We start from the raw sequence: 24,568 nt of genomic DNA, 5'->3' as shown, positions 1-24,568 counted from the left end.
CACTGGAATGAAGAATCATTTCCACCAGGAAGAGCTTCCAAATGAAGTCGAAGATGATAGCTATGAAATCATAAGCAGCATGTACTTTGGGCAACTAGAACTGAGGAGCTGCTTCCCTTTTAGCTCTGGACATCCCTGAGAAGAACACTTGAAAGGGGGAAAAATCTGACATACACCCTTCAGCAAACCCACTGACCAGTAGGCTACATGTTTTCAAAGGCTAGCAAGAATGTTCATGGTGGGAAAGTGAAATATGTCAGCTAAGAAATCCTGGAGTAAGGTTTTGAGAGAGAGTTTATTATCTAGGTATGAATGGCACTAGCAAAGATCCCTTCCCTGTTTATTGCCTTCCCTGTTTTGATAATACTATAGGTATGTTTGATGGACTGGCTGTACCATCTTTCTGGTGTTGGTCAGGATATTCCAGGAGCAACACCACTCCAAGCATCACAGCTGTACCATCCTGGCATCACAGCTGTACCATTTCCCCATGTTACCTTAGCCGCCATCTCCATGCCACAGTGGCTGTCTGCATGGGCGTTCCGCTGGGTCACCCAACGCATCCGCCACTGCCACAACTCCCTCATTTTTGAGGTCAGAATGAGGTGCCCAACACGGGTCACATGCTGGACACCTAATTCTGATCTCAGAACAGGCAACCTGTAGTGATGGCAGATGCAGCAGGTGGCCCAACAGGGTGGTCATGCAGACAGCCATGGTGACTCATGGACAGAAGGTTCTAGATCTTTCCAGAAGATCTGAAGCAACAGGTAAGGTGTTTTTTTTACTCCAATGCAGCCATGTTCTGGTGTGGGATGTGCTAGATGTGGTCTAGTCTACTTACACCAGAACCGGGATTTGGGCTGTGTGTTATCTGAACGGGATGACACCAGAATAAGGAGGAAAAATGGGCCTTTTGGCTTGTGTAATCAAGACCCTAGTCATGTTCTGGTTTCTCCCTCTCTTGACACACAAAACTGCTTTCCTCACATAGTATCTTTCGTTCTATTTCTTTCCTCCAATCATTTTTCACTGATAAATTGGACATAATCATGGCGTTTTTATAGTTACTCTCTGAATTTCAGCTACTCCAAGAAGCATTAGGGTAGTCATATGTTCTATCTATTTTATAGAGTACAGTCCTCTATTTCAAAGCAACTTTCATTTGAAGACCCATCTGGTTCATATCCCTTCTAAAGCTTGTTTAGAAAGGAGAACAAGAGCTTTGAAGACATCCATCCAAAATTAGTTGGATAGCAGACAGAGCACATAGACAGGTCACCTAAGCCACTATGATTTAACATGGTGAGTTATATTGTATTTCTATGACTATATGTTACAGTAATTTGTTCTATTTAAAAAGTGTATATGTTAATAGTCTTAAGAACATTTTATACAAATCTCTCCTACTCTTTTGCCCTTTGGTTGTTTTTTGTTTTTGTTTTTGTTTTGTGATGTGTTTCCTCTTTCTCTGGTCATAGGTAAAGGGGCCACCCTATGCAGTCTTTGTAGTCAGTCAGTGACTGGGAACCAAGGTAGTGAGTATCAAGCTTAGATAATGCTTGACGACCTACACAAAATGTCATCAGTACAGGTACAAACATGCTACATTTATTCTTTCATTTATGCTCATATTTATTTGAGTTCACTCTTGGCTGCAGTGCTTTACAAAATCAATCTATGAGTAATTGAGCATAATATTATTTTCCTCACTGATACAAACATTAATTTACATGGCAGATGGCTAGAATAAAAACTTCCTTTTTGGTATTACCACTAGTACAAGTATTCAGAGCTTCAGTTTTTCAAAGATGAAATTCTGACAAGGCCTAACAGAATTTAATGATACCACATATATGTTTGGAGCTATATCTGTTTGCTGTTCCACTGACGTAACTACTGTGCAACATTTAAAGTTCATTAGAAGGATTATTTATTCTGGAGTCAGGAATATTGATATTGTAATAAGAATAAAGTTTTATAAATCCCTGTACAACAGTTAGGTTTGAGGAGGAAAAATCCAAATATGGAGCTAGTGGTCAATAGATCAAAAGTGTTTATTGCAAAGAAGGGCCTTTTATGACTACTCAAATATTAATTTGAACAGGCTGCACACAGTAAAAACTAACTAATATAGAATAGTTTCACCACCCTACTCCGAGCCATACCCAAGACAATCATTCTGTACTTCCACATTTCTTCCTGTAATATTTTAGCAACATTCCATTTTGCTTTTGAATACCATATTTTAACTTAGGAGCAAGTTCTGCTTTAAAGTTAATGTCTTGCATTATGCCAATATACAGAACGTTACAATGACAACTAATTAAATGCAATGCTGAACTGTGTTTAAATGGAAATTGTTCCTATTGTTTTCAGTGGGCCCTACTCCCACTGTTTAGAATTCTAGCTTTGTTAATAGAAATGTGTTTGTCTGAATTATTCATTCTGGTATGAAAGAATAAGTACAGTAATGTAAACATATTTCTCTTTTCAACAAGAACATCTTTAAATACAGAATATTTTACACATTCTCACAGGAACGAAAAGATTTCCCTTTCCCATTCTACTTTTTAATTGGCTATAAAAAGTAGGTAAATGGCTATCATAGCTGTTGACAGAGCTGCTTGGTGATTCCTCCTCCTGCCTCCTCCCACTGGCATGGTCATGTACTGTAGTGGCCAGCAGGAGGAATCAGCAGTAGGAGAGTGAGATCACCAATTGATGGCTATCATAGCCTCTGATGGACAAGCTTAGCTTGGCTATCTCCTGTTTCCTCTCACCAGAAAGGCCATGTAGTGGGAAGGGGCATGAGGTAGACATGCAAGGACGATTGCCTATTAATGGCTATCATACCCAGGGATGGACAAGCCTGAGTCGGCTATGTTCCCCTAGCCTTCCTCCCACTCACACAGCCCTCTAACATAAATGAATGGTCATGTGGGTGGGAGGGGATAGGGGCAGATGAACAAGGAAAATTTCCCATCTGAAGTATTGCACACTGATGCAGGCTGTGTTCAGGACTTGGATGCAGAGATCCTGCAGGATACCGCCATGATCTCACTCATCTACCCCTACTCCCTTGCCAGTCACTACATGGCCATACCAGTAGAAGGGAAACAGAAAGGTGAAACTCAGTTCATGTGGGTGGACAGATACTCTTAAAGTCTATTCATGAACTGCATGAAAATTAAGAAAGGTGTTAGAAGAAGATTGTGCTCATCACCATTTCTGGACATTCAAGAAGCCCCTCTCTCATTTTTTTCCCTTGAGTCTTTGAACGTTCTTTCCATCCCCAGTGTTCTTTTCATTCCTACTGTTTAATTGTACAAGTTTGAAATTAGTTCAGTTCAAATATTAACAAAACTATTGTTTAGAAGAACAAAAGCTAAAATACAAATACAGTTGATTCCCTGTAACCATGAATTCTGCATCCACAGATGTCCCCATTCAGGGCTTGAAAATATTCTTTTAAAAAATTCCAAAAAGCAAACCTTGATTTTGCCATTCTATATAAGAGACACCATTTTACTATGTCATTGTGGGGACTTGACCAACCACAGATTTTGGTATCCAGTGAATACTAAGGGCCAACTGTACACATGCGTAGAAGCAGTATACACAAACACACCTTGTTTGATAACCATACAAACATTCCACATGCACAAATAGGTGTGTGTGTATCAATGTGTATGTGGAAAGGTAGGCAATGGAAAGAAGAATGTTTCATGATAACCCTCTGTATTCTTTCAGTTGCTACACTAATGTCCCCCATCTACTTTTCTCTCCCTCAGGCCTCCATGTATCTCTGATGGTGTTCCTGCCTACTTATGCATGCTCATACAATCCAAGTCTTTGACAGCACTGAGAAATATCCTTTCAGAAACATAATGCTCCTACATAGCATTTTTGACCACCCTTCTTTCTTTTTAGTACATGTTCGACTAAATCGTATTGCTAGTTTCTCACTAGAACAAATCTACTGGTGGAGAAGTCAACACTAATATAAATCCCATTGATGCAATGGGTCTACTTCAGATTTAACTACTAATAAGATGTTGGGTTTTTGTTTTGTTTTTAAGATTCACTGGTATCCATAGCCAGCATCAACCTGCCCCTTCCCACACAATTCCCTCTATACTGCTGTTCCTCTTGGAGGTGTTTTTAATCTGAAGATTGAACTTTGTATCAGTCCCTAAATCAACAAACTCAGAGACAAATTGCATGACCCAGTTATCATATCAGTTAGTGTACACAGATGAGAGTATATTCATATCACTTCTACCTGATATGTCTTTATTATGGCAACAGATTCTTCTCCATTTGGCTCTGAGGATCCTTGGTTTTGCAGTAGATTCCTCACGGTCTCTTCCATTCTGGAAAGAGAAAAGGAAAAAAAGTGAAAGACTGAATTTATAATTAATCCTCCTCTACTGTGATAATTAAACCACCATTTCCTAGTCACAGAGTCAAATTAACTGCTTCATGTCAATGCATGTGCATACATGTATGCATAACCCCAAAACAAAAAAAAGATGCAGTTAAATTTATTATTAATACTGCTGGCTGAAGACATGTCTAGAGTTAAAATAAACAGCACATAAATAAAACTGAAATTTGAAAGATATCCTTTTGGGTTGTAATGTTTTGATTCAAAATCATAGATTCCATATAGTATTAAATTCTATAGCATTTCCCTGTGTGCTCTGACATTGCTGGGCTATAGGAAGTACTACTTTTGTGCTTGCTCTCTTATAAGTTTACCTTACGTAGATCCTTTGATTTAAAAAACCATCAATAATTAAGGAGCCCTGGAGGTTCAGTGGTTAAATGCCAGTACTGCAGCCACAAAGTTGTGAGTTCACCACAGGGCTCCAGGCTGACTCACCCTTCCATCCTTCTGTAGGTCAGTAAAATGAGTACCCAGTTTGTTGGGGCAATTGACTTACAGATTGTAAACAGCTTAGAGTGCCGAGTAGTATAAAAATGCTTTTAGAAAAGACAAGACTATATAATTGCATCCACTATTGCTAAACTGGAATTTGTAGAAGATTCTGGTAGTTTCAGAAAGATGTTTATGGAGCATCACAATGCTACATTCATTAATGATCAAAAACATGTAGCTTGCAATGAATTCTGATACCATTTAAATGCCAAAGATTTTAAACAATGAAATAAAATAAAAATAATAAAATATTACTATTAGTTAATTGTGTACCCTGTCAGTCCCCTAAGGATTTTATAGCATAGGTAAGAGCTAACAGTGTATTTCTGTATCCATTGCCAAACTGTATTAAAACAAATGACTGCCAGTAAGCTAAGCAAGGATTCAAAGATAGGACTTCCAATCCAAATCAGATACTCTGTCCAATACTCCACTTTGGCCCTCAGGCAGTTCTCTAAAAGACAAATAGCAAACCTTTTCAAGCACCAAGATCTTAAAACTGTTTTGCTAGATAGGTCCATGGCCCACCATGGTCTAAAAGACTCTCTACATAGAGTCAGAGCCTTACAGTGCTCACAAGCAGGCTATCAAGATAATGGTCTTTCACTGTTTATCCCCAGCATATGGCATTCTTTGGGATTATGCTTCTCAACCTAGTCTATTAAATCAGTAAGAATTCATTACAGTAACTTTTTTGATGACCACATTTCAGTTTATTTAGTTGTCTATGTTAACATAAGCATTCCTCTGGCTTCCCAAGAAAGAGTAATCAAAAGAGATCCATTCTAGTCAGATGTTCAGTGACAGTTCAGTTATTTTTAGACTAATTATTATTTATTTGATATGCAGGCTTCCAGAATGCACCTAGTACAGTCATCCCATCTGTTGACCAAATGTGAATAAAAACAACCAAATGTAATCCATGGTTCAGACAAAAGCCCACAGTTCTCAATAGCAGACTAGAACCATTCGTACTTAGTATGTTGACCTTAATCAGAAACTTTCTTTATTCTATATTTTCTTCATCTTTAATAAACCTTCCACAAAGAGAATATTTGCATGAAGCATAAATGCATGTACAGCACTGCAAATCTCCTGATTAGTTCTCCAGTAGTGTACCCTAAAGTTTCAAGAGTAACTCTTCATTTATTCATTCTTGCCTAAAAGAGCAAATAAAACAGTTTTCTCTCTGTGTATGTATGCATACATGGGTGTGTGTGTATGTGCCTTCAAATCACTTGTCAATTTATGGCAATCCAATGAATTTCAAAGGGTTTTCATAAGCAAGGAATATCCTGAGGTGGTCTTGCCAGTTCCTTTCTCTGAAATATAGCCTACAGTCTCCCATCCTACTACTAACCAGGGCTGATCCTACGTAGCGTCCAAGATCACACGAAATTTGTTGCCTTTAGAGTATTAATCCTTCTCCTTACTATTCTACAATATGGGGGTTTCTGCATGGATTTTGATGGCTATCTGCACTTTAGGACTCCTTTTGAACAGATTTTTCCCCTATAAAATGGTACTTTTTGTGCAGAAAAGAGGCAATGTTTTGTATTTTGTACACTGCTGCCAGAAAGAAAGTCAAGGAATTTGCAATGTCTTGCTGTAAAAGAATTCTACAGATACCATGAAATGCTTTAAATAAATAAATAAATCCAAATAAATGAGTTAAAGTGTAAATCAGATTTGAACTCTCACTAGAGGCAAAGATTACTAAACTTAGTCTGTTGAACTATGGGCATATCATGAGAAGACATCACTCACTGGAAAAGACAATAATGCTTGGTAAAGCAGAAGGCAAGAGAAAAGGAGAGAGACTGAAATACAGATGGATTGAATCCATCGAGGAAGCCACAGCCCAGACTGTACAGTACAAGGCCTGAGCAGGAAGGCAGATAACCAAGGGTCTTGGAGGTCTCTTGGGCTCTATTTGCACTGAAGAAATAATTCAGTTTGACATCATTTTAATAGTCATGGCTCAATGCTGTAAAATCCTGGGATTTGCTGTTTGTTGTGGCATCAGAGCTTGCTAAGAGGGGTGGCTACATAGCTCACAAAAGTACAGATCCCAGAAATCCACATCATTGAGCCATGGCAGTTAAAGCAGTGTCAAACTGCATGATTTCTGCAGTGTAGATGCAGCCTCAATAATAAGGTCAGCATAAGTTGAAGTCAATTTCATAGCAAATAGCAACAACAAATTCCTGTGGGAAATGCTTTTTGTATAGTGTTGTCAGTATTGAGCCAGATGGACCAATGATGTGACTCAAAGTTTTTCTATATTCTTATATTTCAGAGAAAAGATGAATGTTGCATGCTTTATCAACTACACACAAAACATCCAGAAACCTATTTTCTTTAATGCATTTGTAAAGACTGTAAACTCCAACTAGACTATTGCTTGCTCAGATGCACTTTACAGCAAAACAATTTCTAGAAGCAGACCAAAATACATAGTGTGGCAAACTAATCTAGATAACAGAAAGAGCTGTTATAATGGAAAACTAAACATAGATCTTGTTCTTTTTATTAAAGAAATGTATAAAGGTTGGGTTATCTATACTGTTCACCTAGCAACAAGGAAAAGCATTTAAATGTTATGTTCATTTATGCATATATGCATGGATGGAAATCTCAACAAATGCATGAAAAGATTACTGTTCTGCCCATTTTATTCTCCCCCCACCCCCTTCCAATAAAACCCCATCACACAAGAGAGCAACAGCAGAAATAACCCCTAACATTACAATCAGTGCCATGAATATAATAATAATAATAATAATAATAATAATAATTATTATTATTATTATTTGTATCCCGCCCCTCTGAGAACAATTGGGGCGGCTAACGAAGTTAAAAATACAAAACATATAAAATCCAATGCAATATTTTAAAAAAACAGAACAAAAAACAACAAACAAACAAACAAACATACAAATTAAAAACTGACCAGAAGGTCAACAACATCATACCAACAAACAATCAATGGGAGCAGCAGTATCTTTCCCAGACGTTTTTCTAAGGCCGGGTTCTCTATTCTGGGAAGGCCTGCCGGAAGAGATCCGTCTTAACAGCCTTTTTAAAGCTGTCTAAGGATGTAAGCAGACGGATCTCATCCGGCAGGCCGTTCCACAGTCTGGGGGCAACGATGGAAAATGCCCTCTCGTAGCCGAGAGCCTAGATTTCTGTGGCTGAAGTAGGCCTCTCCCAGAGGAGCAGAGTGCGTGGGGAGGATTGTAGGGGAGAAGGCGGTCCCGGAGATAGCTTGGACCCAAGCCATTTAGGGCTTTAAAGGTGATAACCAACACCTTGTACTGGGTCCGGAAACTAATGGGCAGCCAGTAGAATCTTCAGGTAGAGTTATCATATATTATTATACATACAGCTTACGAGGTGGACTTCCTTACCATTTGAAAAGTCAACAGCATTGCACTGAAGAAAGCATCAGAAATTTTCTTAATACACTAGCAACAGCATCTTTATTTATATACCACTTCATACTGCACTAAGCAGTTTCTAAGTGGTTTTACAACTGTAAGCTAATTGCTCCCAACAAGCTGGGTAATCATTTTAGCCACTTTGGAAGGATGCTAGGCTGAGTCGACCCTGAGCCCCTAGCTGGTCTGAACTCACAAGATTGTAGTTTGTGGCTGCAGTACGAACATTTAACCCCTGAGCCACCAGGGCTCCTGCTGTCTACTTTCAATGAGTCACAGGTGTTTCAAGCAGATGTGATTTGTATTTGTCTTTTTGTCTACTACTCAGTTCTGCTAAAAACTAGCAGTGCTAGGGATTGCAAACAGGACATTCTAAATTAAAAGCACATGCTCCATCACTGAGCACTGGTGTCCTTGTCACATCATGTGCCTTCAGAACATTTTCTGACAATCTTTGAGATGGTGGCTCTGATCTTTCTTGGAGGAGTGGACTCCCTGGACACTCCTGTGGTGTCCTCTCAGGGCTGGGTTCTGTCCCTCATGTTGTTCAATATTTACATGAAGCTACTGGAAGAGATCACCTGGAGCCTTGGGGTTCAATTCTATCTCTCCTTTCCATCTGAATCCATATGTTTCTTCACTAAACCAGTGTCTCCTTTCAGGTTGAGGGTGAATAAAATGAAACTTAACCCAGACAAGACAGTCAGAAGGCAGATCAGAGAATAGTGATCCAGCCTGTATTAGATGGGTTTACACTCCCTTTGAAATCTCAGGTTCACAGCTTGAGTCTGTTCCTGGATTTGGATCTGAGCTTGATGCCCAGGTCTCAGCAGTGGCCAGGAATGTATTTGCAGCTAAAAATAGCACACCAACTGAGCCTATTCCCAAAGAAGTCAGATCTGGCACTCTGGACTTCTGTAACACATTTTTATGGGGCTGCCTTAGGAAACTATTTAGAAACTTCTGCAGATCCAAAATGCTGCAGCTAGGCTGTTGTCCAGGACTGAGTACCAGGATTATGTGGCCTCCTCTATTGAAATAGCTGCATTGGCTACCAATCAATTTCGGGGTAGAATTCAGATTGTTAGTTTTGACTTTTAAAGCTCTACATGGCTTGGATCTGGGCTATCTGAAAGACTGTGTCACCTTATATAAACCAGGACATGAGTTAAGATCTACAGGTGAGGGTTTTCTCACAATCCTACCTCCTTTGCAGATGCAGCTGGTAAGGACTCATGGGAGAACTATCTCTATGGCTGCTCCCAAGCTGTGGAGTCTGGATGGCCCTTCACCTCCTGTCTTTCAGCCAACAGGTGAAAACATTCTTATTTAGACAGTCCTTTTGAATTTCAATTGTGGAATTATAGTGTGTGCACAATGTGGTGTGCTGTGCTTTCAATTTTTTTAAATCTTTTAATGAAACTATGTTGTAAACATATTTTAAGTGCTTTTAACTGTGGTAACCATGTTTTTAATAATACTGATATTCCATTTGGTTTTAATTTTTGTAATCAATTTGTAACTGCCTTCATTTTTTTAAACTATTATAATCTTCCTTAAATGCCATTTTGGGAGAAAGGCAGGATCTAACTACAATAAATAAATAAATAAATAAAGTTGCAAAACTAAAATCCTAAGTTTTTACCCACAAAAATAGTAGCTTTACATGTTGAATTACAGAAATCCAAATATTCTGGTCTATTCTAGAAAACTATTACTCAAAACTGAAAAACAAAATCTAGCAAAATGTAATAACAATAATGCAAAAATAACATAAAGCCAACCCAAGTCAGCTGTAGTGCTGGCATTGAATACTGAACAAAGGATTGCAGAACAGACCCAAATAATGTAACCTGGTAGAGAGTAAGGCAGAGCAGAATGCATTAGCACTCCTTTGAACTTGTATTATTCTAACAAATGAAGAAAAGCATCTACAAGTCAGTGACTTTTTCAAAAATAATTTTGTACATATTTTCCATTTGTCCAGAAGGAAAATATGTTACAAAGACAGATATTCACACAATGAGATCAAACTATGTTGAACCACAGAAGCAAAAAGTACAGTGATTACTGATCTTACTTATTTTGAAAACAGTATGAGATTGTCTGAACTGTTAGTTTGGACTAAGTTTAAAAAAAAAAAAAACACTTGCAAATGCTGTTCCCTAAGTAGTATTGCAACACAAATCATATTTATTTCCCAAGCTCAGGTAGAAGGATTTCAAAATGGTTTATAAATGATAGATAAATTATTATTTAGTGATATTCAGACAACCCAAGCACACAGGAGTGGTACATGTAGTTGATGACAGATTTGACCTCAATTAATCTCCAGGACACCCCAGTGAATATTAGTACAGCAGAATCACTTTAATTCATATAAATGACAGAGAAGGCCATCGTGAATTGCTAAATTTTGCAAATTAGTAATGTGAACAAACACAATAAAAGAGGCAAGGACAATCCATCACAAATGGTACATTTTTCATTTATCTGACAAATGTAATTTGACTGTGGTTAATTGCTATTATGTTCTGTAGACTAGTAAATGAAGCGCATAATAGTTTGGAGAAACAATGTAACAACCAAAGCCTCACCGTCTACAGAATCAGTTATTAAATGTGGACAAACAGTCAGCTGTATACAACTGCATGTATGAAGGAGGGCATATTCTCATCAAAATGAGCTTAAAAGGCTTAAATTAAGCAGCTTTTTAAAAACTTACACCAGAAATGATAAAAAGAAAAAGAACCTCTTTGCAGATAGTGAGTGCCAGTCTTTCTTTTGCTTAACCAGCTGTGGCAAAACATTCTGACCTCATGAGTGAGGCATAAAAGATCCATGTGCTAGTGTAACATTTGACTATCGGCATGCATTTCTCCCTTACAAGTACTTCTTACTGGGCCTAAAAAGATAATATTTAAAAGCACAACTGAGAGAAGATATTGAAGTAATGAGATACACAGTGCCAAGATTTCTTTTTGCTATAAAATTAGTAGTATAGAAGAAAATGTTTTATGTAACATTATGCATAGAGAGTAACAGAAGCAGTGACACGTAAGAACTATGTTTCGCTAAGAATATACAAAGAGAAATTGTTGTTGCTGTTACTATTCTTAATATTCATAGAATGGCATAAAAGTGCATGGAGATTTGCAGATTACCAAATGAAAGACAAAAAACATGCCCCAAGAAGTTTAGTATCAACATTTTAGCACACCAAAGGCAAGAGATATGGAGACAAGCATAAACTGAGAGAGAGCATGACTTAGATCCAATAGTTTGCTCTAACGACAGTAGACATAAGTAAATGGGAGTTTTATGAAACTCCACTGAGTCAAAGGGTCTACTCTAGTTGGGAGTAACATTTGGATTTAGGCCTAGGTGTTCACTTGAAATATACCTGTAAATTGTTGCTGAGTTATAGATCTAGATGGACATTATCACAGACACAGTCTAAGAGGAGTGGAAAGATACAAAGCGGAAGCATATCCAGGAGTAGCGATGTTGGCTATGTAGAAAAGCACAACGTCCAAGATCCACAAAACAGTGATACTGTTACTGGCCAACCAAAATCCACAAAATGCATGTTGAAAGATTTCAAAGTTCCACTGATTTCTTCATAAGACAAAGATGTTCAAAGTATACAGGAGAAAATAAAATTATGATAATATTAGTCACAAGACTGCATTTTGTGAAGATGCTGCAGCAAAGAAGTCAGTGTTGCCTATATCATATCTGAAATGACAATTAAGCATGTAAAAGAAGAAATAGGATTGGATGAATAAGGAAAGTTCTGGGGCACACTGGTAAAGCTGGAGTATGTTTGCTCTACAGGTGGAATTGAAAGCAAAAGATTTGATAGATAGCAATTAATAACTTTATTATAGTCAAAGACCAGTAAATGATAGATAGATAGATAGATAGATAGATAGATAGATAGATAAGGAGAGTATAACTACAGAACAGTAGGCAAATGAGAACAGATCCCAAGTCTGTTCCATTTAACCATATAGCAAAACTGTGCTGCTAATAGCAATCATTAGAGCAATGGTCTCTAAGGACTTAATTATCTGTGTCATGTTAGGCAGCAGTTATATCCTTGAAATGATACTGACAACTCTTATATGAGCCATCAATTGAGACTAAAGCAGTAGAAGTAAAACTGCAATTAATTCAGCTATCATGTTTCAATAATTCCAGAATTCAAGGAAGTGTACAAATGATGGTGGCACGGATGTGAACGTAAAAGGCAGCACAGTTAATATTTTCTACTCATTTGTTCACAAAAAAGTACTTCATAGAACACAGTAACATAAACACAATTTGAAGAACATTTAAAAAACTTCTTAAGGTGCTCTTAGCCTAATGAAGGCGGGATACAGACCGCCGCTTTCCCCAACGGATCGGGGCCTGAGCTGCCACAGTGGCAGCCCCGGAGGCCCCAATCTGCTACTTTTCCAGGCCTCAGGGAAGCAGCAAAATGCTGCTTCCCCACGGCCTAGAAAGGGCTGTCCTTGGGGCTCCATGCCCCAAGGACACCCTGACAGCGGCGGGGAGACAGAGAAAGGGGCCACTTGGCCCCTTTCTCTTTAGTATCGCTGGAGCGGCCATGTGAAGGCTGCACCACCAATACATGACGTGAAAGGAGCTCTGTTTTGGAGCTCCTTTTGGCGCCACTGAAAGGGTGCCACAAGCACCCTTCAGCAGCGCCAGTACATAACGGCCACACCACACCATCTGGACAGGGCCGAAGACACATTACTTGTACTGAGGCCAATTTGGCCTCACTACAATGAGCCTAAATGTTTCACTAAATATTCAGAGTCATCCAACACTTTGTTTAGATAAGTATTCCTATGTCTTGTCGGGGGGGGGGGGGGGGGAATACAAAATATAAATAAGAAAGACCTAAAAGTCAAACACCAGTGCCTCACACACTGTTAGAACAAATTTATTGCCACCAGATTAATACAAGAAGGGATAATATAGAAGCACTGAAAAGAACAGATGAGTCAGAGCTCAACTGAGCCCCTAAATACTCCTATAGTTACTAGCATCCATATCAGAGCCACCATCAGCTACTGAACTGACAGATCTTAAAGGCTGATGGGTATCTCCAGATATGCCTTCTGAGTACTGATTCCTCAAAGGTCAATTGGGAAGTGGAAAGTGCTAAACAGTCACTGTGATCTCCCCCAGAAAGCGTTTGTTTTTATAAACAGCTCCCCTACCTCACAAAAACAAACAAAAAACCCTACTTTTATATTGAAGCTTTCAGATACTGTGGCTGCATCTGCACTGAAGAAATAATCCAGTTTGACAACATTTTAACTCCAATGGCTAAATGCTATTGAATTCTAGGAATTGCAGATTGTTATGGCACCAGAGTTCTCTGAGAGGAAAGGCTAAATGTATCTCAAAACTACGGTTTCCAGAATTGCATTATGCTGTTGAATAGCTGTGCATTATTTTTTTTTTTAAATACCTATAGTGCTGCATGAAAGGAAAAAATATTCATGAGTTCTAGGAACTCAGCTTCCACAACAAAAGAAGCACTCTTTGCATCTCCACTTCTTCCTGTGGTAGCAACCTCTTTCATTGCTGGAAATGTATAGACAGCACTTTCAGAAAGTATGTTTCAGATTCTGATGTTTATCACACTATACCCTTAAAGTGCCAAAATTCCAGTTTGACTCCTCTAGCTGCCTCCTGTTGCATTCTGGGACTGGCAGTTTTAAGGAAGGGTATTTAGAATTCTCAGGCAGTGAACTTCTCTGTCTGAGAATTCTAAATACCCTTCCTTAAAACTGCCAATCCCAGAATGCAACAGGAGGCAGCTAGAGGAGTCAAACTGGAATTGTGGCACTTTAAGGGTATAGTGTGATAAACATCATCATGTTTGAAAACACAAGCCATGTCACTGTGTGAGTTAAAGTCCCCACCAGCATACTTACAGAGGGTGATGGAAGCTGCTCCATTTGCTGGTGCTGCCCTGGCATTCAAGACCAGATCCCTATCTTCTCAGCCATGGAGGAGCAGCAGCAGAGGAGCACATGGTCTTATTTTGGCTCCTTTTGAGAATGGAAAAGAAAAGAAGCATCTCCCAACAGACAACATAGGGCTATTGATCAGTGGTCAGGTTATGCCCAGTACCTCCTCAGCTGTTGTTGAATATAAGAGTGAGGGCCTTGCAGAAAGATGTATTGATTATCTCTTTTGGCAAGGCCTGGAACATGAACAAACACAGGCGTAACTACCAGCTGTGAAATGATCTAGATCAGAGACCGAGTTTCAGCTTGAATTTCAGAGGAAATCCACTTCTGCCATTTTATATGGAAAAGGTCTTCTGAGTTGTCATTAGCTGCCAGAGTACCACATACTCACTTCCTCTGAATGCCTTTTGGGAACTATAATCAAGATGGCAGCCACTGAGAGGACCAATTACACTGCCCCTGAACCATTCATTGGTCCTCTATTGTGTCTGCTGCAAATTGTTGAAATGGTGCTTCTCACATACAAATAGGTAACTGAAAGGTGGGATTTTGATTCAGCCATATTTGGATCTATGTCAAAAAACTAAACAAACCAATCATATGAAGTGTTTCACAACTATCTTTCCTTCTTTTTCTTCATTCTCACTACAACCTATACAACCCCAAGACCAAAAGCACCTCTGTAGGTCAGCAATCCTCTGAAATGGTGTCGAGTCATATTAAAACATCAGCTTGAAGGGAAAATGGATAGGAATTGGAGGCCACTTCCTTGGAAACATTTAATGTGCTCTTCACTCACATATGGGGATTTTTTGGCTGAAACTAATGATACCAACAAGAAGACAAATATGCAGTTTTTTGCAACAGGCAATTGAAAATGTAGGCCGGTTACACAAAAGGGCAGTGCTTCCGCACCGCCCTAACCCTAGTGCGTGCTCGTCACGCACTAAACGGCGGCGGCCCTTCCATACGGCCGCCGCCGTGAGGACGTCACGGCCGCGCCGCCTCTAGACGGGGTGGCACGGACGTGATGTCCTCAATCCGCGGCAGGGCACCTAGGGCGCCCTTTCCGCGGACCAGGAAGGAGCTCCGTTTCAGAGCTCCTTCCTGGTCCGCGGCGCCACTTTGCTTCGCTGAGCGCAGCCTTCAGACGGCTGCACCCCGCAAAGCAAGGGAGAAAGGGGCCAAGCGGCCCCTTTCTCCCCCTCCCCGCCGCTGCGGGGTGTCCTTGGGGCTTGAAGCCCCAAGGACACCCCTTTTCAGGCTGCGGGGAAGCGGCGTTTTGCTGCTTCCCCGCAGCCTGAAAAGCGGCGGATCGGGGCCTCAGTGGCTGCCGGTGTAGTCGCTGAAGCCCCGATACTCCGGGTAAAGGGGCGGGTCCAGAGCGCCCCAAATGGGCGATCTATAAGCCGCCGTAGTCTTCATTTTGTCCATTAAAAAAGAAATTGGATTGATCCAGCATGTGTCTTCCTTACTGTTGGTTCTTGACTGTCATCTATCTTCAGTTCTTCCATACACTTTAGTTCAATTTGAACATTATTCCTTAATGTGACTGGAATGCCTTAGGGCGCATGAATTACTAGGAGGGCCTATAGTTTTCTTACACACACACACAACTCTAGTAAGCACATCTTTATAATTATATAAGCACTTCATTGATCTTCCAAGTCAATAGATAGTTCTGAAATTAGTCACAGCTCCTATAACCTCTATTACTTGTGTATTAAAGATGTTCTATTGGAATTCCAACTGCACTGCTGTGATTTTATACTTGCTGTTCAGACTATATTTATCAAATTCCAGTAATGGTTTCTCCAGAGCATGCTACTAATCTGATATCTGAATGCTATTCAATTCCAGTGTTTTATAATTGTATAAAGAAATTGTAGTGTCTTGTACCTTGGCTATCATATTTTTAAATTCAGGGTTTTCTGATCATTTAAAAGAAAACCCCAGATCAGTCAGCGTTGAGAATGGAGCAAGTTTATTTTCCGCAGCTCCAGAGAGTAGGAGTCAGAGCAATGAATGCAAACTACAGGAAAAGAAATTCCACCTCAACACTGGGAAAAACTTCCTGACAGTAAGAGCTGTTTGACAGTGAAACACATCCTTTGGAGTGAGGTGAAGGCTCCTTCTTTGGAGATTTTTAAACAGAGGTTGGATGGCATCTGTCAGGGTGCTTTGATTCTGTATTCCTGTATGGCAGGGGGTTGGACTGGATGACCCTTGTGATCTCTTCCAACTCTATGATTCCATTAACTTACAAAGTTGAAGAACTCAGTATGTCAAACAAGAAAGGACGTGGTTTTTCACATTTCTACTGATATAGACTTAGCTTTGCCTTGAGATTCTCTATCACAAGTTTTAAACATTTTGGGAAAATAAATGTTCTGCTTTCTTTCTTTATCTGGCCAAGAAAAAAGACATAGGCCTGATACAGAGCGCTGTTTTGCAGCAGCCTGGGGCTGAAATTAGGGCTCGAGAGAGTGGAGTGTCCACACACTCCACGCTTTCCTGGCACCATTTTGGGTGACCATTTGTGTGACGCTTCCAAACGGTGTGGTGCACAAGAGACATCACCATGCTGCTCCAAGGCACTCATGCCGCTTTGGCAGCGGCGCAGAAAGGAGCTGCGATTCACAGCTCCTTTTTGGAGCGGATCGTTGCTGTGCCCATACGGTTGCCGCAACAATGATCCAGGGGAGAAAGGGGCAGCCCCTGGCCACCCCTTTCTTCTCATCTGTACAGCCTCATAGTTTATCATGATGTTCAAATGTCCCATTAGAATTGTTTGCAGTTGTCTAGCTGAGTGAGGAACAAAATGAGGGCATTGCCTCCCAATAATAGGAAGGGGGGGCAGCAGCAGCATAGACTGAGGTGGAGGAAAACAACAATTTAAATAAAACACTTAACATCAGTATAAAAGAACATATAATTATAATTACAGATTATACGGGAAGTAATCCCAAAGGTAACTTGGATCCAAACCAGGTAGGGTAAGAATCAACACTTTGCATGTTGCCCAGAAACAAATTGGCAGCCAGTGAAGTGATTTTAATATTGGTGTAATATGATCACACTTAAAAGTATCAGTATCCAATCTGGCTGCCATGTTTTGAACTAAGTGAAGTTTCTGAACTTTGTACAGAAGTAGCCCAATGTATAGCACATTGCAAAATTCCAGTCTTGAGATTACCAGTACATCTTTAGATCCTCCAACAATAGGAAGAAGCACAACTGGCATAACAGTTGAAGCTGATACAGTCAGCCTGCACCATACACGGTTTCCCCCTTATATGTGTGTGTGTGTGTGTGTGTGTGTGTGAACGGATCCCCTGTATAAGGAAAGGGCTGACTGTACTAGACACTCCTGGCTGTCACATTTATCTGAGTTGTCATTTGGCATGTGATGGATCCAAAAGCATTCCCAGGTGGTGAACACAGTCTTTCAGGGGGAGTGTAATCCCATCCAGGACTGGATGACACACCATGAAACCCAGGTTAGGATCCTTGGCACTAAGGACCTCTTTCTTCTCTTGATTCAATTTCAGTTTGGTTTTTTTCATCCAACCCATTACTTCCTCGAGACATTAATTCAGAGGAGACACTAGCTGAGGCTGTTTCTGAAGGCACGGAGAAAGATCAGCAAGCATACTGATTTCTGCCAGGGTGCCACTGGGGATAGAATGGCACCTTGTGGTATGCCATAAGAATTCCACCCACCCCCAGTGAAATTTTTCTTCACACACCAACTGTCTAGCATTGCAGTAACTTAAAATTCCAAGTGAGCATTTAAAAACACAGCTAAGTATCTAAAGAAAAGGGGTGGGCAATATTATCATGGAAAACTGTAAATAGGAGAGATCTAGACGTGGACAATTTTCAATGTCTGCAATATTTTGAAAAAAATTGAGACAGGTGGAAAAATTCATTTAGGAAGGGCAGAATTTTATTTGGAGAAAGTAATGCACTATTTTGTCCCCTGGCCCATAGCTGTATCTCAGCTAGTGTCTCCTCATTTATCTCTTTTATCTGTAAAGACACTGCATACTCCAAATATCCTTGAAGGCTATTTGTAGTTGTATTCTTGTTTCATTCAAGGCATTAGTTAGGACTGTTGGGTCTGGGTATCACTCAATTCAAAATAGCCAATGCACTCGAGAATGTGTCATGTCAGAACTGTACAAAGTAAAGTTAGTAATGCTGGGAGTGGGGGCATTCCTACTTCAGGGAGGTAGTTTGCCATTACCATACTTATTTGTTTAATGAAGCCTATTTGGTAAGAATATGAACAATTCCATGGTTCTTAGAAATAAGACTTTAAAATATCTGCATGGAATAAGATACAGATTATAGGTATAAAATAAATCAGAAACAAACAGACATAGTAAATGAAATGTATGGAATGGGAAATATAAAAGAGATGAAGGGATGGGTGTATGTGTGTGTTTTAAGGAAGACAATGTAAAAGGGAAGCTAGCAAAGTAGCAGGACAGGACTGAAGAAGGCAGTCATGACTTATGTACTAAAGCATTTTATTTATTCACAGCAAGTTTCAATACATTTGCTGTTCAGAAAAGGTGAGAACAAAGGGCAGAGACTCCAACAGAGGATGATTTGTAAGGAGAGTCAGGGTGAGGGAGGGATTAGCCTTAATGATAGCCCTCTCGTGGGAATGACACCATCCTTTATTTACCCACGCGTCGACCACTTGTACTCAGCATCTATCTTCAGCACAGTGAGAAGTACATTTTCAAACCACTGTGTGGGTTTTTAGCTATAAAGCTCCCATTGAGCTTAATGGGAGTCCTGCAGCTAAAACCCCGGGCTAACCTTTGAAAATGTACTCCAAAGTGTCTAAATAATGTACTATTTGAACATTATCCTGTTAACTTGTGATATGATGTGACTGAACGAAAACGGGGATTTTTAAAGCCATATGGTTCTAATACTGCATACCTAGCAGGGGTCTCTAAAATGTTTACCTGAAAATGAGTTTCCTTCTGCCTATAAGTATTTTGTGCTATTTCAGCAGCAAGAAAGTTTCTTTTTTAATTTTAAATTACAAGCTCTTAGCTCATGCAATAAACACTGCAAGGCAGGATATAAGAACTCATGACTCCTTTCTTGTAAGTGGTAGGTACTATTTTAGAATCAGATCTGACTCTCTGCAGAAGACTCAGACATGAATTTGGCTTCGTGCTTAGATAGTTTTCATGCTTAACAGTTCACAGTGAAGCCCTTCGTGGATGTTTGACTTCTAGAGGTGGGAATGAGAAGCAAAGCCTTAATGGTACTACAGGCAGTCTCCTGATTCTTCCAGCATCTGCACAGGTGCATGGATCATGGAAGACACCGTCCACACACTGGTTGTTCATGTGTAAGGATGTGTCTGAGAGACAGACCTCTAAAGCAGCAATCAGTACAACGCTCGTAAAATGTCCCTGAAGCGCGAGGGTGTCAAAGCTGGTTGCACTTCTGAAACGTCAGTGAAGTATCCCCTCGCCTCTGCCATCCTTGAATCATTCGTGGAGTAGCCATTTTCTATTAACGGGAACTTTGTGTTAATAGGAAATGGTTGCTCCATGAACCATTTAAGGATGGTAGAGGCGAGGGGATGCTTCACTGATGTTTCAGAAGCGCAACTGGCTTTCACACCCTTGCATTTTAGGGATGTTTTATCAGAACTTTACTGGGGCTTAACCCACAGTAAGCGCTGGTGTGAAAATCTTCAATGTCTATATTCAGTCCACAATATGCAAAAACAAAATTATACAGATTACTGGATTCTGTGAAGAACAGAACACTGGCCCATAGGTTTCCATGTTGTGAACTGGTGGCCTGCATCGTAGAAGCCTTACCCTCTTTTCTCTGCCAGGGAAAGGAAGGCAGCATCTCTATATCATGCTGTTTCTCTGCCTAGACCCCTCAATTATAATTTAAAAACACTAAAAAGGTATTTTTTAGAATGAAGTATTTGTGGAGATAAATAAGAAAGAAATCACTGATAAATTAAAAGCCATAAACTACAAAGACCCCCCAGGTTCTAAATGATAATAGCTCTTCTGATATAAAATGTATTCAAATCTCAGCAATGAATTCACTATTTTCACTATGATTGTGGTTGCATCTGCACTGCAGAAATAATTCAGTTTAAGAAAACTTTAACTGCCATGGCCCAATGCTATGGAATTCTGGGATATGAGGTTTGTGGTGGGGTCAGAGCTCACTGACAGAGAAAGCTACAAATCCCAGAATTCCATAGCACTGAGTCGTGGCAATTAAAGTGATGCCAAACTGCTTTATTTCTCCAATGCAAATGCAGCCTGAATTTCATTTCTTTTCTTGTAATGTAGTGGGTCGTTTATACAGTGGCACTGAAAGAAAGAGTTCTATTACAGTTAACATACTCTATGCACATGGCACAGTAGCAGCGCCACTTAAACATTTACACATTCAGTTATACTTACCAATACAGAAGATAAAATTTAGATAATCCTTTGCAGTGTTCAAATGCTTCAAATACACTTCCTTCTTATAATCACTTCTTGGCACATTCTTGTGAATCAAGGAATTATTATTCAGATCCTTGAAACATTACTTTTTTTTAATCACAGCATCCAAATCCCCCAGCCAAAATGTGCACAGTTATTCAGAGCTTGGGGAGGTCACTAACCATGCTAGCAGGAGAATTCTGGGCAAATTTTCTGGGAATTCTGGAAGAATATAATCTCATCTCCATATGTTTTCCCATCAATGTTTGCTGAAGTCACTGTGAGTAAAAAAGCAGCCCTGTGAGAAAGAGCACAAGTTTTTGAGCCAGTGGTGTGCACCATATAATTTGAGGAACAGATGAAAAATAACTACAGAGATGGAAGCAGAAAGATCCATAGTTGTTTGCTGCAATGTACGTGCAATGTTTGTCTTCCTGCCAGAAAACCTTCACAGCTACAGCTGCAGCAAGTGCAAATTGGTAGCAATCTTGAAAGAGGGGATCAGTGCATTATAGCTACATGTTAAGTCCCATCAGAGAACATGAGGACTTCCTGGAAAGAACTCAGGGAGAACTGATTCTACAGAACCAACAGAAAGAAACTGCCAGGGAAAAGAAGAGGCATGTAACAGGGAAGGAGCACCCTGAAGGATATTCACTGTCAGGAGCAGATCAGAGCCCCTCCAAGTAAGCAAACAGTTCCTACTTCTTGAGGACTGCAGCACTGAAGATACTCAAACAGGAAACTGGCAACAAGGGATAACACATGCCAAGGAAGGAGTCAAGATAACAATCAACCACAACAAGAAAAAAGAAAGAAAGGTGCTAGTAGTTGTGGCCTCATGGCTCAGGGATATAGAGGCATTCGTTTGCCAGCCTGACTAGATGAATTGGGAAGTGTGCTATCATCCTACTGCAAGTATCTGGGATGTCACTGACAACTTGAAAACACACACCAAGAACACATATCAGTACCCCTTTCTCCTTATTTACATGGGCACAAATGACTCTGCCAAGAACATCTGAGCATGTTACCTTTGAATACGAAGCTTTGGCCAAGAAGCTAAAGTGGTCTGAGGGGCAAGTGGTATTCTCGGTAATTCTGCCAGTGAAGGATACAGAACTACACAGTGATAGGACGATACTAAAAATGAATGACTAGCTATGTAGATGACGTAAACTGGAGAGGTTTAGCTTCTTGGATGATGGTCAAAGAGGCTGCACCTCATGAAGATGGATATAACAGTACAGGTTGACTCTCTTATCGGGGATTCTGAAATACTCCAAAAGCCAAACTTTTTCATGGGTGGCTGAGATAGTGACATCTTTGCTTTCTGATTGTGCAATGTACACAAGCTTTGTTTCATGCACATAATTATATAAAATGTTGTAGAAAATCAACTCCAGTCTATGTGTATACAGGGCATATGAAAAATAAATGATTTTTTTTGTTTGAACTTTGGCCCCATCTCCAAGATATCTCATTATGTACATATATGCAAATACAGTTACTTCAAACCCCTCCCCCCACCCTAAATCTGAAACACTTCTGGTCTCAAGCATTTCAGATAAGGGAGACTGAACCTGTACCATGGCAAGTCTGATCAAAAGAGCTTTAAACTAAATCCTTAGGGAGATTGGAGATGAGAGCTAAAACATCAGTCTAAAGCCAGTCTCTAAACACAAGGATGTGAATTCTAGAGGAGAAGCTGAGGGGGGAAATGCAATCCACAGAAAAACTGACAGTAAATTAACTGATGATAACAAAGAAAGCTTTCAAATATTTATACACCAATGCAAATAGTTTGAGAAACAAGCAAAATGTGTTTGAAGTCCTAGTGCAGGAGGGCAAATATGAGTTAGATGATGGGGTGGAGGGAATCTTATCAAGTTTGCAGATGACACAAAACTCAGAGGGATTGCTAACACATTGGAAGACAGGAACAGAATCCAAAAGGACCTATGAATTGCAGTCTGAAAAAAAGCTCAGGTATAACTCTTCAAGCAATACTATCAATGGTTCAATTGTACAAATGGGGTGAGTTCAGAGGTGAGAGACAAAGAGAGGAACTTGCCAAAGAAGTCCATATGGAGCTTAAGGCAGATGTGATATTTCAACTATGAAATGTATTGCCCTCTGTACACTTAGTTTCCCATGACCAAAATGGGATTTACTGCTGAGAAAAATGGCAAAAGAATCCTGGTTGAAGTGTCATTCTCTTGGCCACTATATTGTAAAATAAATAAAATAGTTCTATTGACTGTGTTCATACAGTGTAAGTCATGCTACATCAAACTTTTCACTGCTAAAGATGTATATACTACTATGTATATATCTATAATTAGTGTTCACAGGAACAGCCTTCACACATTAAGTGTAATAAGAAGGAGGACAGATATTCCCCTGTAAGCAGGAACAGCTTATGCAGTGAAGAGGATCTACAAAAATAGCACATTAGTGGGAAGCACAAAGCACAGTAGAGGACCACCACATATGTCCATGTCTACACTACAAATTTACTTTCTTGTTAAAAGGAGAAAACGTGTTACTTATATATTTGATTAAATCAGCAGGAGGAGCTGTTAAGAAGGGAAGTGTGTCAAGAACTGCTAGGAGAGCAGTTAGAACTGCCAGAGGTGCAGTTGGAAGTAGATATGTACCTTAATGGGATTCAGACACTCGTGTAAGGAAGAAAGATTTACAAGGGACAGAAGAAGTCCAGTGACACTAGTGAGGGTGTTTTTGACAGTTGGAAATAAGGGTTTAGCCTTAATGGGGATTCCCATATTAGGGAGAAAGGTTTTAAAAGGATCAAAGAGATCCTGCAAAATTAGTTTAAAGTAATACATTTATGAGACATGGAAACCCAGTAAAGAGAAGGCTCATATCCACCTTATTCTGTGGAATTGTAACTCCTAGACCCGTCGCTTCAGTTGACAAATCAGGTATGCAACAGTCAGGAGTGCCTGATATCAGCTTCGGCTATGCCAGCTGTGCCCTTTCCAGGATGATCAGGATAAACATTCAAATAAATGACTAAGCAAACCTTATGGTGATTAAAATCTGTAATTAAACGCTTTTTTTATGGGGACAGATCTGCAAATGTCTATTAGACATGTATCTATGCTTTTAGGTACTATCCACTAATGAATAAAATATGAAAGAAAGACAATCACTTTGATACCCTGTATGTAAGCTTCATAGAACCATCATCATTATTAATTTATATCATACCTCTGCAACAGTTAAGAGACATAGCTAAAAAACATACCAAAGTCATTCCAGATGGGAACATATCGGACATAGCCACTAAGGTCTGCCAGTTTGTTCTCACACATGTTTACTTCACCTTTGGTAACAACATATACCTACAAGTTAGTGGTACTGTCATGGGCACACATATGGCACCACAATATGCCAATATCTTCTTCCTTAACCTCTGTACCCAGAAACCACTCCCCTACTGAGAAACATTGACAATATCTTCATAATTTGGATTCACTGAAGACTCACTCAAGACATTCCACCAGAGGTTCAGCAACTTCCACCCCACCATCAACCTCAGCCTGGAACTATCTACTGAACAAGTTCACTTTCTGGACACCACTGTATATCTACAAAATGGACATATAAGCAACACACTATATCACAAACCCACTGACTGCTACACATACTTACATGCTTCTAGTTTCC

The 24,568-nt window shown here is 39.8% G+C and overlaps 1 protein-coding gene across 5 annotated transcripts in view; it reads right to left on the bottom strand.

The window, feature by feature from the left end:
- Positions 1-24,568, bottom strand: part of NCKAP5 (NCK associated protein 5) — a 783,557-nt gene that overhangs the window by 304,654 nt on the left and 454,335 nt on the right. For all 5 annotated transcript variants that reach the window (XM_089520139.1, XM_089520143.1, XM_089520141.1 and 2 more), the window contains exon 6: positions 4,286-4,376. In XM_089520139.1, the coding sequence (XP_089376265.1) occupies positions 4,286-4,376 (91 nt within the window). The remainder of the gene's footprint in view (positions 1-4,285; positions 4,377-24,568) is intronic.

The sequence above is a fragment of the Sceloporus occidentalis genome, unplaced genomic scaffold, assembly GCF_023333645.1.
Source record: "Sceloporus occidentalis isolate IW3139 unplaced genomic scaffold, rSceOcc1.0.p SCAF_4, whole genome shotgun sequence".
Lineage (NCBI taxonomy): Eukaryota > Metazoa > Chordata > Lepidosauria > Squamata > Phrynosomatidae > Sceloporus > Sceloporus occidentalis.
This window is presented reverse-complemented; position numbering and strand designations above follow the sequence as displayed.